The following is an 18,436-nucleotide window of genomic DNA, read 5'->3' as shown; positions in this document are numbered from 1 at the left end:
GTCGCTTCCATCGGTGCTTCCTAAAAGACCGGTAGTTATTCTCGGCACTGCGTCATATGAGTGAATTCCACCTCCGTCATATAAAGCGAAGTGAATTCGCTTTCCGTGAAAGACGAGGACATTCCTCGTCACAAAGAGCACCGATGTTCTCTGACAATTAATATACGGAAAATTATGCCCGATAACAATAAGTAATCTTATTTTATAATTTAGAAAACTTGACGGAATAAGAATGACAGCAATTCTGCCGTGTGGGCGTATTGTCTATACATTTTTCAAAGCTTGAGCAGAGATTAATTCTGCACTCCGTTACTTTACGTTGTGGGAACATTTTATTCGTATTTTATACGTGAATATATTTGGAATTAATCGAATAATAATTTTTTGGTTTTCAGCGTGGATCGGGACCGGCTTCGGGAACGAGAGCGACAGGCCCGCGCGGCGATGTCGGTCCAGGCGGAGCAGGCGGCTGCGGGAGGTGGTCCTGATACGAGACACCATCATCACCACCACCATAACCACGCGCATCATCATCACCCCAACATACATGTCTCCACGCCGAACCTCTTCCGTGCCCCCGTCAGGGTGAGTACATATATTTCATTTATTCTGTCTCGACGATCGGCGAAACACCGTTTTTTCCCTTCCTCGCCACTGTATATGTTTCGGCGTGCACTCGCGTACGGCGATATTGATTATCTTTTTTCGCAAACATCCGGCGAGCAATCGCTCGGTTAAAAAAAATCGTAGTAGATATTCCAACTTTTTTCTAAAATATTTATGGAAATTTTCGAGTTATCTTTTTTAAATATTACATCATTATTCATTGTTACCGGTATTTATATACATTGATTTTCATGTGACTAACATTTTCTAAATATATAGCTATACGCGAGCGTGCTACAGACTTTAATCTAACTAACGCTATACCGTGATAAAATATTTTTGCAAATGGAAATTAAAACAGCTGTTGTCCGCCAGCCATTAATTTATTGTCAGCCATAATACTTTTTTTCTCTCTCTCTTTCGATAAAGAGAACAGCGTCATGTGTCAGTTAAATTGACACACCGAACACATTTTGCGGTCTTTTTTCTCGACGAGATGATGCCAAAAATGTTTCTGTACGGGGAAATGAAAGTAGCGACGAATACCGGCCTGTCGATCAATTTCGCTGCACACGATTGCATCTCGCTGCGCGCATTTAACGGTCATACCGCGTTCTAAAACGAGTATGAGTCTATTTTCCTTTATCAAATGTCATTTTACTAAGCACGATGCGTCGCTATTCGCGGTGTTGCAAAGTCGCGAATAATTAATGAGTGAAAAGGCGAGAAAATCTAAAGTTCATTTCTTACCGTTTCTATCTCTTTCTTTTGTTTCATATTTATTCAAGCAGAATCCCAGCCTCGCGTTTGTCTGATCGCTTAATTTAATGGATCTTTTTCTTGCGTTTTAAGAGCCATTTTGTCCTTTCTCACCCTGTCTTTTCACTACCGTTTAGTTAGTAATCGTAGGTACCTACCTTGCCAAGTGGATTCACTGACCGCTTCAATTAACGTTAACCGATAGCCGTCTCCCTCTTTACTATGTGTATAAATCCACGGTAATGCGCAGAGCGCTTAGTGAATTTGCCCTCAATCACAGTCATTAACGCTACTCAATTTATCCATGAATAAGATATTCGAATTTTCGCTTACTCGCGGGTATCGAGGATATTAATGATTATATTATTACTATATATAGCATGTATAAAAATTGCGAATTTCACGAATGACGGTTAAACATTATGTCACGGCGTATTTTTCAATATCGCCGCGATATGTGGAAAATTTCAGTTATTAAGGCACAACTTTGTGATTACTATATAATAGAGTTTAAGCGTTTCTTGGAAATTAAGCAGTAATACGATTCATCGCGAACATTGCTTCCGTCGTTCGCCACGAAACGACTTTGTAACTCAACAAGTCTTTTCACGGCCTGGAAAAATGAGCAGTGTAATTATCTCAGCACCGAGATCCTTCGCCTTCGACCTCGAGAAGTCCAATTCGACCTTTGCGACAGCCATTGTTCAAAATGATGTCTTCGCGTTACTCAGCGTTACACATTACGTAACGCTGTCGTATAGGCGTTAGCGCATTTTAATTCATTTGTTTCGCAAGAGGGTCGGTTTGCCTCCCTTAAAATTTCTCTTCATAAACTTTTCTACGTCCTTCGTGAAACATTGAAGAGCATTCTTGACTAGCGACATCCATGGGTCCTTAACCTTTATAAGACGGGTAATTTTTTTCACGACTTTTTGTAATTTTTATGTGTTAAAATGTTATACTACGAAAAATTAGCGACCCGCGTGGAGCCTAAAAATAGGCTTCCCGTCCTCCACAGGTTAAGACCTTCCGACCTCAATTCTGGCGTAGCTGTAGCTATCTTGAGGGCCTACAGGGAAACCTCACACGGTCGTTATGGCGAAGTCAAGGACCCGCGTTGGATCTTCCCTGTCACTCGTAAAGATGACCTTCTTTTCCCTATTTCTTCTCTTCACTTTCACCCTTAGCTCTTATCCGCGCTGTTCTCCACCGGGATTACTCTCGTCGAAATTTATTTCTAATCTAGAATGCTTCAGCTGAAAGAAAGGGATAATGTCTTTTGGGGAATCGTGCCACAAATATAAATTGAAAAAGATCCTTGCTTTTTAACCGGTTATTACGAAAGAGATTACCTCAGATCACGCTCGTTTTGACGGTCCTTTTACTCTCGAGAGCAGTTCTGGATAGTAAGATTTTACGGATAATAATTCTTAGTTACACCCAGTTTCTTTTCTACGGACAGTCGTTCTCGAGAGTAAAAGCTCTTATACGTCGTACGAAAAGTGATTATTTCATTAAAGCGACGGCGGGTGAAAGCATCGATAATGATAACCGAGATAGAATCGCACGAATTTCCGCGCGGTGGAAATTTTTTACGATCTTATACAACCGGTCTATGACGTGACATTAAAATCACCATTTGAATATTAATGACTTCGGAATCGTTACACTCTCGTCTCTTTCTCGAGTGTTTTTTTATTACGGCGAATAGAAATGAAAGAAATACTCGGCTCCTTATTCTTCGGGTTGTTAAACCGCTTAATTATATAACAGCATTCTCTCATTACGCTCGCGCGACACCGCGCGCGCCTCGGCTTCGGATCGCTAATACTATTTCTTTCGCAGGGTGCGAATGAACCCCGGCCATGCTCCAATTGGTCCTTTCGCGTACTCAACAGGTGTTTTCTCGACTTTTAACCTTCCTTAATGAGTATTTTAACGTTCCTAATGAGAACGTGATGAGAGCGATCTGATTCTCTTGAGCATCGCGATCAACGAGGAATTTCTTCATTTTCAATAGAGCAATCATTCGTACGCATTTTGATTAGTGGAACAAAATCTTAATTTTTCTACGACTTCAATAATCGTCCAGATATGCCGGAATGAAGAAGAACTGACACACTTATTAACTCCTTATATATTTTATTTGCGTCTTTTTATTCACATTGACGTAATAATTTTATCTCAAATTCGTTAAAGTGCACGAGAAGATCAAAGGCAAACGTGCGTATGCATCGGTTTCTAAACACAGTTATTACAAAGAGAGACATGTCGTCCGTTTCTTCGCCGAGCGGCTGAGAAATCTGCCTGATTGGCTCCCTAACAATCATAACTGTAACCGCGCGTTAGTAACCGTACGATGAGTTGCGAAACCGCTTAGCGTCTTTGTCGCCCAAGCGGAACGTAGAGGCAGAAACGGGAAGCTCGAGAGGATGAGGAGGGAGAGAGAGGGAAAGCAAAGGAAAGGAAAGCGGAGGGACGTAGGCAGAAAGGAAGGAGAGAAAATGGCGCCGGTTTCTTACGAGTTCGATCAGCTTTTGTGTGTGTGTGTGACTTCGGGTTCTTTTTCTCATTCTCTTTTTCTTTCTCCTGTCTCTGTCCGTTTCTCTCTCTCTCTCTCTCTCTCTCTCTCTCTCTCTCTCTCTCTCTCTCTCTCTCTTTTTCTCTCTCTGTCGCGCTTTTCTTCCTGACGGGAGGCGCAGGCGCGAACGGAAAAGCGGATTCTGCGACTTTTCCGCGACGCATCACGTAGTTCGTCTACCACACGGAATACCGTATCCGGATAGCGTCGTCGCGCGCTGCCAATATCGGGGACGCGTTGATGCACCGCGCGGAGTCGACGTGAAATATCGACTGCAATCTGTAGGATTAGTCACGCGCTGCGAAAATATGCATGCTGGTTTGTTACGCTTAGTAAGAACAGTATGTAGCTCGAATTGATTAACGAGGAAACGTATTCGGATTCCAGTGGTTTAAAATAACGTAAAAACCGTAAAAGAGACGTTTAAAAGATGTCCGGAAGATTGCGATGCGCCTCACATTACATACTTTTGCGCTACGTGTGGAGAAAAGTTTCAAAGTGATATCATAAATATTGAGATTTCTAATTAACTAAATAGATGTCAGTAAGCAATTTTTGTATGCAACGTGTAATGTTGGAAAACTATAAATGTTGAAAAATCGCGTTTTATTTTCAACATTGTCGTTTCTTTTTTTCTTCACTTCACCGGTTTTCTTTTGAACTTTACTCCTCGAAATAGGAAACTGCAGTTATATTTTGCGCTGGTGTATTTTTACGTCCATGGAAATCGTTATTCCCCGGCTTGTCCGTCGCGAAAATTTCCTCGAGTGCGCGCGCGCGCGATAGTTTATCGTGTTCCACCTCGGTGTTTAAAGTTCGTCGAGATTAAAGCTCGCTAGTTGGGAGATTACCCGGTCCGATAAATAAAGCAGTGCGCGGATCGACCTCGGAGAGACGCTATTAGTTGTGTTTTCCTAGCAAAGTGTCGGACACTATGGGTCTCTAATATAGCGACATTAGTCGATAAAGCGCAGCTAGAATTTTCCTGTATCTTTTATCGGTGTGCGACCGGAGTAAATTGATTAAATACGAGTGTTGATAACGCGTGTCCCGGTATACATTTATTAAATGAAATACTCGTGCGCGTGCTCAGAAAGACAAAGAGCGCGATCTTATCACGTCCGAAATCTGCACTCCGGAATATACCGGTTTCAATCGCCGGGTTTCTCCACCTCGATCAGCAACATTCGTCGCGAGATATCGTTATGGAGCCTCGTCGGAATCTCGCAGATGGAGGCACTTCGTCGGCACGCGAGTCATTCGCGCGCGGGCGGAAATAAAGATGCTGTACGTGCGGCGAAAGAGGGACGTTATTGCGCGAGCGTGAGGTTTCGACGCCGTGTGCGTCGCAGCTGCAATGCTAAACGGATGAATCGCGCGTATTTATTACCGAGATTAACGTGCGCGCATTTGCATTCTCTCGTATCCGCGAAATCCGCGCGCGGAGAAAATTCGCCACGTAACGTGGGCAACGCTGCGAACATTTGGCTAAGAGGGATTATGATGATAGCAGGACCCTTGTGTGCGCATTTGTGTGTACATTTATACTATATATTTCTCGCGAACGTGGCTCATGCGTAATAACGATCGAAATTTCTTTGCCCCCGAATCTACTTACATTTTTCGCCATAACTTAAATATGATGGCGTAGTCTAAAAGAAATGTAGTCTCTTAGAAAGAGAATTTTTTTTACTGTGACTATTATAGAAGTATAATAACAAGCAAAGAATATGAAGAATATATTTTATAGGTGTATTTCACTGTCATTTGATGTAACTCCACGGCGTTAAGATTTGGAACATTTTATTTTTATTCTGATGATCGAATATCTCGTTGAAGCTATACGATAAAACTCTGGTATTATTATTAAACTAAAACTCGGAGGAAAGAAAAATTCGAAGACGAAGATACTCTCTACTGCATCATATATTATCGCGTTCGGGAAATGACATTCTGTTTATGTGTATTATAATGTCGCCGTAAGCCGGGAGGGTCGTTTTTACGGACGGTTCTTATTTTATCTCCGCTCGCGGACATGATTTGTCAAGAACTCGCTCTTTACACACCCGTGGATGTCAGCACGCGCGATAAAGTTATTTGTCGTTCTTCTGCGGGAAAAACGCATTCTCCGCGACACAACGAAGAATGCGTTTTATTCCTTTGCGCGGCAGATAAGAGAGCTCGCTCCCGCGGATTTTCCTTTCTTTCCCACCGTGTTCAAACAGAGACGACCAAGGTTGAAGTGTCTTTTTCTCTCTCTCCGTCACCTTTGAAGCTGCTGCAACGAGAGCGCCACTTTTTTATTTGCACGAACACCGCATTTGCCTGGATTTAGGAGCGAGGCACCAATAGAATATAAGAATAATGAAGGGTAACACATGAAAAAGCGCGGCTATATACTCATAGTACTCGAGATTAAATTTTATTCAATTAGCAACTAAGAAATTAAAAACAATTCATGTTTAGTCGATTAATGTAAAATGTTTTCTACTACTTTTAGAACATCATGCGGGTCTAATTTAATTTTTTCTTGATTATTAACAGCTGCGAGCGCACGAAAACCGCGCATTTTTTCGAGTCGCAATATGTTATTCGCGTTTTAGATTAGAAATTTCACAAAAAGTTTACTAACATTTTGAATAAAGCGATACTTTGGTCTTGCTACATTTTCCCCATTAAGCTCGTACGTTGGTACACTCGAAATTCTGCGGGGCGAAGTGCGGAATGCCGAGCGTTTTTGTGGAACGGATCGATTGCGACATGCTTTTTCCGTTGGGACGGCTTTTTTAATTCACGTCGAACGAGAACGGCCGGCTCTCGCGTTGATTACGTGGTCACTCCGGTCGGGCGCAATGGGTTCGCGCAGCCTGCATGCATCCTGGTCGAATCGTAATTCCCTTTTACACGCGCGAACGGTACAATTAGGTATAATTATCGTAAAGATATCTGATAAGAAGACGGACTGTCCCCGCGGAAATATCCCCGGGCTGAGCGCACATCTCCTCGCGCGCACATAAGGAAGCTGAATCTACCCCGGGCAGAAAATTCAATCGAGCGGATAGCAAAGTCCCTCTCTTTCTCGACATATAGCAATTCTTATTCATCTCTCTCGGAGTCCGACGAAAGCTGGTTTCATCGGAACCGCGCCTTCGGTTCTGCGATTTCTATCCAAACTTCTCGGATTCGTTGGTTTTAAAAGGGCGGCGTTATGAACAGCTTATGCGTTGTGAAAACGCGAATGGAAATTTATAGTATAAATTAACGAGCTCGCGAAATTAAAAGAGCTGGATATTGACGGGCGAGAGCGAGGGCGAGAACAACTGTAGGAGATAAGAGGTGCAAATTTATATAAATCATAGTTAAGGTTATTCGGTTAATATTCCCATCGAATTTGTTACGTTTTATTAATTCATTACCTACGTTTCGTCCAGATTTTAGTTTCATGATAAACAAGAACTTAGTATCGGAACTAAACTACTCGCGACATTGATTCGAGTATCTCCAAATGTTAGCTTTGAATATTATTATCCGTCCGAAAATGAATCGTGGATATTTTATTGCGCAACGCGGTGCGGCTGTAATGGCGCATTTATTACATTATGAAATACGAGACATGCGTCGCGAGAATATCTCTCGCAGCCATATAAAAGCGCATTTATGTGACTAGAAACTCGCGCGCACTCGAGCACATATGTATTTATATATATATATATATATATATATATATATATATATATATATATCTCCGTCACGTGCCGATACCATTCTTCCGGCATGACGTCGCGATACGCTTCTGTTAAACGCGCCGGAACTAAAGGGGCCAAAGAAACATCGCGTCGCATCGTGGCGAGGATCCGCGAGCAACAACGTATCGGAGAGATATCCTCCGTTTCCTTCGTGGGCGAACGGCGGGGAGATTCTGTCTGTATCCTGTCGGATATAGCCCGCGTCTATATATATTGACTTTACGTTCGAGCGGAGCCGCGTCGTGAAAACTCGAATAATAAGAGAACAGGGAGAACCGGAAGCTCGAATTTTCTTCGATGAACGACCAGGCGGAAACTTGGACTCGACACACCATCGCGGGCGATCTCGCGAATCTTTGTACTACCAGTATACTTTGCGTTGTATAAGTTATTAATTATTTCTTTGTCGAGTGATCTTGCGGAAAATTGGAAATGTCAGATTTTTAAATTGTTTAATGGGTTTTCTGACTAAAAAGAAAATCAAGACAGAAGATATTTTTGAAAATATGCTTATATTTTGTACTTTTTCTCGTTACATATTTTTTATCATTTTTGTACTCTGATAAAGATACGAGATTTGATTGGAGTTAATTAAAGGAATATAGTTAACTCCACAACCTATGTAGATAAAAGATGAAGTTTTCTTTTTAATTAAAAATATTTTATCTAATATATTTGGATATTTTTTGACAATATTTTAAATTGAGAAATTTTTCTGAGTTTGTTAAATTCTGCACGGAAAGAACGATTTTGCTGAAGTATCTAAAAATTTTAGCTAGATCTGAAAATAATTTTGTTGCACTATTAAAATAATTATAGCAGGTCGCTGAAGTATGATGATAATACTGTAAAAAATTTTGATATTTTAGCAATCAGTTTAAGTGTTCTACATAATCATTTTGATGGTGCAACAAAATTATTTTCAGATTTGTATCTAGTTAAATTGTTAGATACTTCAGCAAAACCGTTCTTTCCATGTACTGAATTGAAAAAGTTAATATTTGTTGCCACAGATATTTCTTGTTCTCTTTGTTTCTTCGGGAAACTGTCCACTGTACATATATGTATAAACTCTACTCACACGACTAGAGAATGTTACGCAATACGCCTTTTGTTGCGCCTGGAAATAGCCAGCATCCCGGCTTTAACGAGTCGTTTCTTCCCCGTTGAAATCTTGATTACTCTCGAGAAGCATCGCTTATTAATACACCGCTGATGAATGTCATTATTGTTGCATTTGACCGCGCAGAACCGCGCGTGCAGTAATTAAACATTAAACACTCCGCGCTTTATAATCTTGCTTTTGAAGTGATGATGATTAAACCCGATCTCGGGTGTGAAAAGTAAAATAGACTGCGATAAAGGCGTCGACATTTATCCACGCGAGTTTCCGTCTCTTTAAATCAACTACATGTCTTATATTTTGCACAAATGTTAGGCCAACAAATTTGCGATAGGTATATTATTTTTTAAATTACACATATATTTATTTTAGAAAAGATTTTATTCTTCATATATCAAAAACATTAAAAAATATGTCTTTCGTGAAAGACTTCTCACAATCAGATAAGTAATTCTAATTGCACACAAAGTATATAATAATTCTAAAACACAATGAGCTTATAACGCACACACGTATGGACGATAATACATAATCGATAGACTTTAAATTTATCGGATTTTAATTCCGAAGCATCAATTAACATGACGCGTGTGTAATACAGCGGTATTGTTTTCTCAATGATCGTTTATCCCTTATCCCGCGAAATATCGCGCTTTCAGCCATCTGTGTCGAAACATTCGTGATAAGCTCACGTGTATCGTGTATCGTATATACACCAATAGGCGGATTACGCAATCCGCTCCGCTCGGTTTTAATGGCAATACATACCGAGAGAGAGCGAGCGCCAATGACGGCGACAACGATGACGATGACGGTGCCCGGCAGCGATGATGGCAAACAACGATCATTTCTCGACATGCGTTCGCGTATTGGTAGGCCGGGAATTCATTAGCGCTTCCTGCAGCACTCACGCTAAAACCAATCGACCGATCGCCATTGCTTTCATGCAAATTGTCTGATCCAGTTGTTACGTCGACATATGTACACACCGATTATTCCAAAACTTTGTGGAAGCGTTTAATATGAAACTGCAATGATGTTATTTGCGGAAGCACTTCTCGGCTAATCCTTGCACGGCTTATTAAAAGTTTGATAAGAGTCTTTATTATAATAATGTTATCGCTGTAACATTATTAAGATGCAATATTAATTTTCGCATTTATTTTGTCTGTCGTTATTATTTACAGTTATTTGTTTAGCGCTAGCACAACTAGTTTTGACGAGACGTTAAAAAGTTTTCCGGATAGATCGGATATTACTGAAGATTATTTATGCTAAGCGTATCGCGTAAGGAATAAGGATACGCATAGCAATTAAACTTAATCACCGAGTAAGTAATACTTGCGAGTAATAATGACATATAATACGTTTGAAATGCTCATTGAAGATCGTTGCAACGTATAGCATGCGAGATACAGCGATATATACCGTTAAGGATCAATTTCTCAACGCGCTAATCCCAAGGCAATGAACGGAACTGGAATACATGATTATTCTTTTCGTATAATACTAATAAATTCTGCACGAAGCAATTTTCTCACGGGGATGTAATCCAGGGCAAAAAATTTCAACTTTCTGCATGTATGTAATTTATTGTGGAGCGCGAAACATATTTTACACGCAAAACGGCAATTTAACTAGTTGGAACGTTAATTAAGTTATTATTACTGAACTGTTAACCGAATCAGTAAAGTCTATACGGGTTATGAATTAAATTAAGTTGAAAAATTTTAATTAAATTATATTAATACTTTGTTATATATATATATATATAAGCGTAATTTATGTTTTAAAATGCGTCTTGCGTTTCAAACGTACTTTATACATCTTATTATTTCTTTCTTCTTTCTCGATAAACAGTTGCAAATTTCAGGTATTTGGAGTAAACTCAGAGTTATGAATATTAATTTAGGACAATGTAGAACAGATATGATACAACCTTCAAAAATATTATTAAAAAATAGGAGGCTAGACGTCGCATATATGTTCATTAGTTATGCGCGACGCGTAAACGATCAGTCGCGTAAAATTGGCGCCGGCACGGCGAACGTGTTTAGCAATCTCAGTTCTCTTTGTCCGCGTCTCGTTTTCGCGCGGCGTGCATTAAAGGCAGACAGGCTTCGGGCCCCCACATATCGTTCGCTAATTCGCCGATCGCTTCGGCGAATCTCCGCCTTTCGCGAAATCTGCCGCGTTTCTGCGCGGCTCCAACCGGAGTGGAGTTTAGAGATCGCGCTTTTGCGAGCCGAACGGAAAGCGAATCACCCCGCGATTTGTAGGTCGTTTGATCGCGCTATACCCGGCCTCGTGGCTTTACGTAATCCAGACGCGCGCGCTTCGCGTGTGTCGCGTACGTGTGCATCCTCTCATTGGTTGTGCGCGCGCGCGCGTGCGGATACACGTGCGGCGGCGATCGGAGTCCGTGAGTGATGTGTTGTCGGGTCGCGCGGCGTGTGAGCGAGCGTGTGCACGTGTATATATACGTGCCGTGTACGTTCACACGCCGTTCCGTCGAGTACAGACACTGGCGCCTATACGTGAACGCCAGATTATAGACTGGCTAGACCCGCGGGGACGAGTGCATTCTCTGATGGTCGCTTCTCATCGCTCCGTTCCGTACGTGTGCGAGCGCGAGAACGTGTGTGCGTGCGTATCTCCGCCATGCTATTGGCCCTCTTCGTCTTTATCTCTCTCTTTCTCTTTCTCTCTCTCACTCTCACTTCTCGCGAGCGGCGCACAATGAGATATAAAATGAGACGCAGAGAAAATAAGACGTAGCGTTACCACCGCATAATAAAGAAGTACTAACTATAAGAAGCAATCGGTTGGCGAATGCGACCGGTGCGACAAAACATACGAGCGATTTTAGAAGTCTATTCTTCTCGGAGTTGCGCCTCTTGTTATACTTTTCGTACTCGGAAAAGCGCCGGTAATCCTGACCTTTCGCGACGAAGGCGACTTTCTTTAAACCGTGGATTTTCCAAAAAATTTAGCGAGTAAATCCTTCATCGAAAGGATTATCCGGAAATTAATACAATTAATACACGGAAATTAGATAACAGTCCGCTTGGTGATCTAACGTCTGCCATCAGTAATCTAGGCTCGAGAGGCGAAAACACATGAATTAATGACAGCTAGAGGACAGCATGGGAAGTACGACATGTAGCGTATGAAATATAAAACAGCTCGGCGCTCGCAGAGAGGAGAATACAGGGAGAGGAAGGAGGATATCCGCGCGCACGTTATGCGGGGGGAGGCTTTTGTAGAATCGGCGGGGATATACGCGTTTACTCGCACGAGATCGTGCGGATTACATTGTACGTTAAAGGCCGGCGTCGGAGCTCCGACGCGACAAGCGTCGTCGCGCACCTTCGCCGCCCGTGTTTCTCTTTCGTTCCGGCTGCTCGATCGAGCGTGCCGCGTCTCAAGGAGAGATCGCTTTATACATTTTGCTCGCTGCTGCTCGAGAGCGCTGTGCGGGCTCGACAGCGCCGCGCAATAATGCGCTTTTTCGCTCGTCCTCGTTTAAGACCGATTCAGCGTAAAACGCCCGACGCGGCCGTCCGACGCCTGTCGTCTAGCAGCAGCGCTAAACGCGATCCATTCAACTTTTTGCCGGGTAATGTGCGACACTTACTTACTCTGGTTCGACCCGTCGAATCTGCATAAGCGCACGTGCACGCCTGTGCACGCGCGACATATACGATCGATGACACACGCATCGGTGATTAACGGCGGATAGCTCGTGTGCTGACCACTTAGTTTTATAAGCAAGTTTTTTCGATGACAGCCATTTATATATATTTATTTATTTCGGAGTCTGTGTATGTGTTTTTTTATATTTGAATTGTATATAATGTTTAATTTGCAAATGCATTTACATATCTCATTAATATTCATATATAATCTGGACAGCGAAGTCGATGAAATGTTTCTCCCTTACTCCCTTTATAGATTTACGATATGTTCACTAAAGTGGAGGGGATGATATTCGAATGATTTCCATGGAATTGTGTGTCGACCACGCGCGACACGCGGCTACCCAGGTAAAAAGAAGTTCTTTTAAACGAGTCGAGGCGAAATAATTTCTGCAGGATTATCGCATACGCGCGTGTGTGTTTTGAGTCGCGAGGCCTCTCGATGTACGTGCCCGATAAGCGTCGTGTCGAATTTCGCCGTTGCACGCAAAATCTAAGCATGTCAGTGATACGGGAACGAAGAGGAACGCGAGAAAGGTCTCTCGATAAGCCACCTAAATCGTTCACGAAGTCAATTACATGATTCGTCGAGGCATCGTCGCCGGTAAATTCATTATCAGGCAATTGCGAATTCATACATGCACCAGGAAAACAAAGATGTCTTCATTAACGCAATCACCGACGTTATACATATCTCTCCGACTCCTAATCTAGTTAGTTTTAAAAACGACCAAGGACATATAACACTTTTTCAAGGATTTTCGGATTTTAAGAATGCATTTGATCGCGATAGTATGTACGCTTTTTTTTTTAGGACGAAACGACGCGCCGAAGTGGACATGCACGATTCGGCCTTGCGGTCAGGTAGATCCGCGGCAGAAATAATCGCGTTTTCTCCTTAACCGAGAAATTCCCACGGAAGAGGCGCGAGAGAAAGAGTCAATCCTCGCGCGAGCACGAACTCCATCTTCTCTCATCGTCCCACGATACTATCGGCGATTCCCGCGCGCGTTTATTTCGCTCTGTCTCTCGCTCATTTGTCATTCGCCATTATACGTCCGACCGGAGAGGATTCTAGCGTTGGAAGGACCATATTTACCGGGGCAATTTATGATGCGGACAGGAACGCCGGGAGGACGTTGGTAATATGGGATCGATTGGCCGGGCGGAATACATCGATTTTCTCAAACGTCGCTCAAAACCGGTAGTCTTGAAAAACTATTAACTTGTCGTTTACCGGCGGATTGCGTCGGAAAACTTTTCCATGGGATAACGCAATTTTTTTTAAACAAAAGAAAGGATTTTTTTAAATAAAGGAAAGCAAGAAAGTCACGCTTTATCAACATGCCCCGCGCCGCATTTTTACTGTTTCTAAAGTAGTACCTTATTGGTAATTAAAAGAATAATCAGGTTTTTTTTATTAATGCGATTATCACTTACTTGATTTCACCTATCTTTACTGTGTTTGATAAATTCATTATATCACATATAATAGATATAACTACCATTACATGGATTATTTTTATACATTTGAATACGTTTAATTGACGTTTATTGCTTGTTAAACGTAATGCGTTTGATATATTTAATCGAGAAGCTGATTTTAAACGAAATTAAATCGAAGAAAAAAACGCGTTAGTTTTGCAGCATCCCGGAGTTGCGTTCCTATTTCCGAGTCGTTGAACGACATTGATCGTTCCAGTTTCAGATAGATATCGACGTCTCTTCGACTCGTATACGCGAATGAAAGCAAGCGTTTTTTCAGGACGCCAACTCGCATGCGTGCGGCGGAAGCGGCAATATCGAGGGAATGATCCGTTCGTTTCGACGTACCGTAAAACGCGTGTATTTACACACGCGAGCATGTCTATAAATTCTCGCGTTGTGTCAAGTTAAATCGACTGTCGTCGAGATAACGAGGCTCGAGAAGCGTCTTCCGGGTGTTGAGCCTTTCGAATCCTTGAGTCTTTTAATAGCCTTAACGCCCCGTGGGGCAACTATCGAGAAAATCCTGGAAACACGCCGTCACCCTCCTCGCCCGTTCCCCGCCCACCTGGCGCCCCTTTCGCTCTCGCGGCTTTTAAGTTTTGGATTTCAGACGGCGACGGGGGAATGCGGAACGCGTGCTTCCTTGGCCATCCTCTCGTCGCCTCCTGCATTATTCAGATCTGCCCCGAGAAGAATACCGGGTTGAATTTTAAGAGGGATGAAGAAGTCGACGAAGAGCCCCCCCCCGTCGCCCTCTCGCCCCTCTTTTAAAGCCGCTCCGATTTTCGTGCGGCTTTGCCTCGCGTGATTTACATATGTCCTGTATCTCGCGAATTTGCATCGCGCGATTTCGTTTCGCGCTCGATCTCGCTCGCTCGGTAATCCGCCCGGCGATGCCATTGTCGCGCACGTTCGTCGGTTTCTCCGCCGCGCCGCCGGTCGGATTTTCGCGCATTCTGCGATTAATGCGGATTAATGCGAGACTCGCTTTCGCCGTTTTTGCATATTCGGCCTATTCGAGTAGACTCGCTGAACAATTAAGTCATACATATGCACACGTTACAGCGCGAGTTGCAAGTTGTTAACGACATTTCACGACTTTACACTGTTATTTTCAGGAAACTTAATACCCTGTTCAGCCTTTTTTCCAAACTTTTAAAATTGAGAAAGATAAATTTGTATATACTTTAATTTTATGTTTGCAAAAGATGTAAGAACTTGGCAAAATCGATATATTAAAGAAATTATATTTATATCTATCTTCACAAGTTAAAAAAAAATTATTTGATAGCTACGTTAAAGCTCTCAATTGCTAAGAGAATATTTATATCAGCGAACCGTTTGCGGTAAAACCGGGGGGAGATAAATCGTAAACGAGTTAAATAATTATATATATCGTCATATTATTACCGCGCGATAAATCGCGCGCTCGTTTGGCAGCGGTAGAATCACGGTTGGGTTTTATAATTAACCACCAACGGTAATCGGAAAGCGTTTATATTACTTTCGCGCGTTATAATAATCGTTTAGATGAAAATGCACTCGCCGCTTCGATGCCGCGCGCGCGCGCGCGCGCGCTCGCGCGCCATGTAATAACGTCATGACGATTTAGCCGCGACGCGACGCGGCGATTTACGTCACAGAGGCGCGTTTCACTCGAAGGACAGCCAATTATTGCCCAACGCGCGACATAATTAATTAACCTCCCTCTTCCCCGTTTTCTCTCTTTCGCCAAAAGCGTTTATCCGTGAAACACTTTTCACGTGGAAACAATTCGGCATGCGCTCTCGGCGCAATGAACGCGTTAATTAAATGTATAAGCTCTCGATTTGCTCTGTTACGACAAAATGTGTATATGGCTTTTAAAATGCATGCATCTACGAGTCGTCCTATTGAATTGTGTATATAATTGATCGAGATTCCACGTACAATGCAATTATGTAATGCATACAACGATGATGAGGTTTTGAAATTTTAATCCTTCATTATTTAGTACGCCGCATCCGCGAGACTGGGGAAATACCGCGCTTTAAAAACTCTTTGTTGATCGATATGGAATATACGACGAATTAAAATCGTTCGCAACGAGCATTACCTAAAATGCGCTTCCGCGCGCGAGACTTTATTTCACGTGTGTTATATATATCTTCGACGATACCTCGTCGGCGGTTTTACGCACAATATCGCGCGGTAATGAAATCCCTTTACTCCGACCGATTCAGGATTAATATTTATTCTCCTCGCCGTGCGGGGAGATTAATATTTATATGATTAACCAATTCGCACATGCACACGCGTCGGCATAATATTTGCGTATACGTAAGTACACGCGTTAAGTTGAAATTTACCGTCAGCCGGAATGGTTGGGTGGAATACGGTAGAGGCGGACTTTTAACGGTGCCGTTTACAACATTGTCATTACACGGGTTACGTTTCCGTTACGCGTGCTTTGCGTGTACGCGTATACATGTCCGCGCGCGTTTGTGTGCGGATACATGCGGTGTGTTACACGCGTGCACTATGCTAGCTGCCATTTAGTGAAATTTATTAAACTGCCCCTCTCCCTCGTCGGCCTCGTTTCTCCTCCTCTCCCTCTTTACATCCCGTTTTCCTCTTACTCTTACTCTATCGGTTTCCCTTCTCCATCCCCTTTCCGCTTTGGCTGCTTTGACCGCGCTACGCCGAGTGCACGGAGGGGTCGAGGGGAGGTGCGCTCGGTGGCTAAATACGCATACAAACGCGGCGGCGGGCGCCGACGTGCACGTACACGTGCCACGTACACGCTCACCGCGCCGGAGAGAGCAAGCCTGGATCTCTCACGGCGGGGGTGGTATGACGGAATCAATACCCGGTGTGTGGGAGAGTGGGATAATGCGGTGGCTTGACGAGAGTCGTAGGTAGTAAGAGCCGGAAAGAGAAAGAGCGAGAGAGATAGATAGAGACGGAGAGACGGAGAAAGATGGGGAAGGGTAGGATGCAGATGGATGGGGGGTGAGATGAGGAGACAGAAAAGAAGCGAGGTGGAGAGAGAAAGTCGAGGACTACTAGAGGAAATAAACAATGGTTCGCGCGGTAACCCTGCCCCTCCCCTTACTCGTTGTGGTATATGCTGACGGAAAATTACCCAAGATATTCCGAATAATGGCAAAGTGTGCGAGTGGGCGAATTTTTCATCCCCCAACTCCTCCCACGCATCCGTATATTCTTCTCGGCATTTTGTTCTTTTCTGTTTTTTTTTCTTTAAATATTTTTATTGGAAAATAATAATCACGGGCCATTACGGTGTGGCGGTTGTGGCATATGTACTCCGCGTACTTTGTTTTCTCGCGGCTTTACAAGAGCGGGGGTGGGAAAAATAAAAGCGAGCAGTAAACCATGTAGATTGGTTTGCTAATTGTACGTTAATTCAAGTGGTATTAATTTTGATATCGAGACTGGAGGGCTGGTTTTAAATCTTGCCGGAAACCGAGATCCATCGAATTTTCTTCTCATTTTTTTCGATAGAAATAGATGAACAGAATACAAATCTGTAATATCCATTAAAGATTGCTTAATTTTGAGAAAGCTGCAAATAGTGAATCGATATTGCGGAAACTGGAGCATGCCTTATACAGTAACAATGTTAATCACATTAGAGTGAACAGCGCGAGTTCGTGTCCGTTCTTCGAAGGAAAATTTCTTAATCAGGAAATTAGCAGGAATTATATAGATGGCGGAGAGAAGATATATCATGTCGTTTTTATAATAAAATCAAATTGCACGTGAATCTTCTATGAAAATAGAGACTACGAGGAATCTCTTACAGAAGATAAGATTATAGAATCTTATCTTCTATAATAGATTCCTTATAGCATTACTATAAGCGTTTCGTGCACTTTTACAATCCACACGTTGATTATTTATATCGACTTCTATTGATATACGCTCTTGCGAAAACACATTTGTTAGATTATGACAATCGATACCACATCTAATGTTCATGCGCCATTCGGTATATATTGGTTAAAAAAAAGAGAAAGACGGTTCGATTAAACTTATGATTATTTAATGTTTCTCACGAGAGTTTCTGCAATGACGATTGCACATTTCCTCGATGAAGTCATGCGTCTCCTTTTCATTTTTTTTCCGCTATCTGACAAGTTGATTCGTTTGATTCGCGCTTTATTCGCATCGCGACCATCTCGAATAGTTCGAGACGTCCTTCTCGAAATCCTCCCCGGCGTGGCGGGAATGTGTACCATCGAGGGGGCGGTTAATTAATCGTACTCTTGGCACGAGTCCACGGAGTTCGAATTTAGCCATAGCGGCGGCCGTTTAACCTCGGTAATGTCCGTCGTGAATTTGGATAATTCCCTTCCTCCGTCTGTCGCGCCCTCGCACCCTCTTTCACTCTCCGTCGCGTTTAGTTTCTCTCATTGTCGTCTCGGCGGCACGC

At 42.7% G+C, this 18,436-nt stretch overlaps 1 protein-coding gene across 5 annotated transcripts in view; it reads left to right on the top strand.

The window, feature by feature from the left end:
• Positions 1-18,436, top strand: part of Lilli (AF4/FMR2 family member lilliputian) — a 209,824-nt gene that overhangs the window by 97,699 nt on the left and 93,689 nt on the right. For all 5 annotated transcript variants that reach the window (XM_077408926.1, XM_077408929.1, XM_077408927.1 and 2 more), the window contains one exon: positions 396-585. In XM_077408926.1, coding sequence (XP_077265052.1) covers positions 396-585 — 190 coding nt within the window. The remainder of the gene's footprint in view (positions 1-395; positions 586-18,436) is intronic.

This window comes from Temnothorax americanus, unplaced genomic scaffold (genome assembly GCF_048541705.1).
Source record: "Temnothorax americanus isolate GAGA-0224 unplaced genomic scaffold, ASM4854170v1 Scaffold25, whole genome shotgun sequence".
In the NCBI taxonomy this organism is placed as follows: domain Eukaryota; kingdom Metazoa; phylum Arthropoda; class Insecta; order Hymenoptera; family Formicidae; genus Temnothorax; species Temnothorax americanus.
The sequence above is the reverse complement of the archived record's forward strand: the minus strand, read 5'-3'. Positions and strand labels throughout refer to the sequence as shown.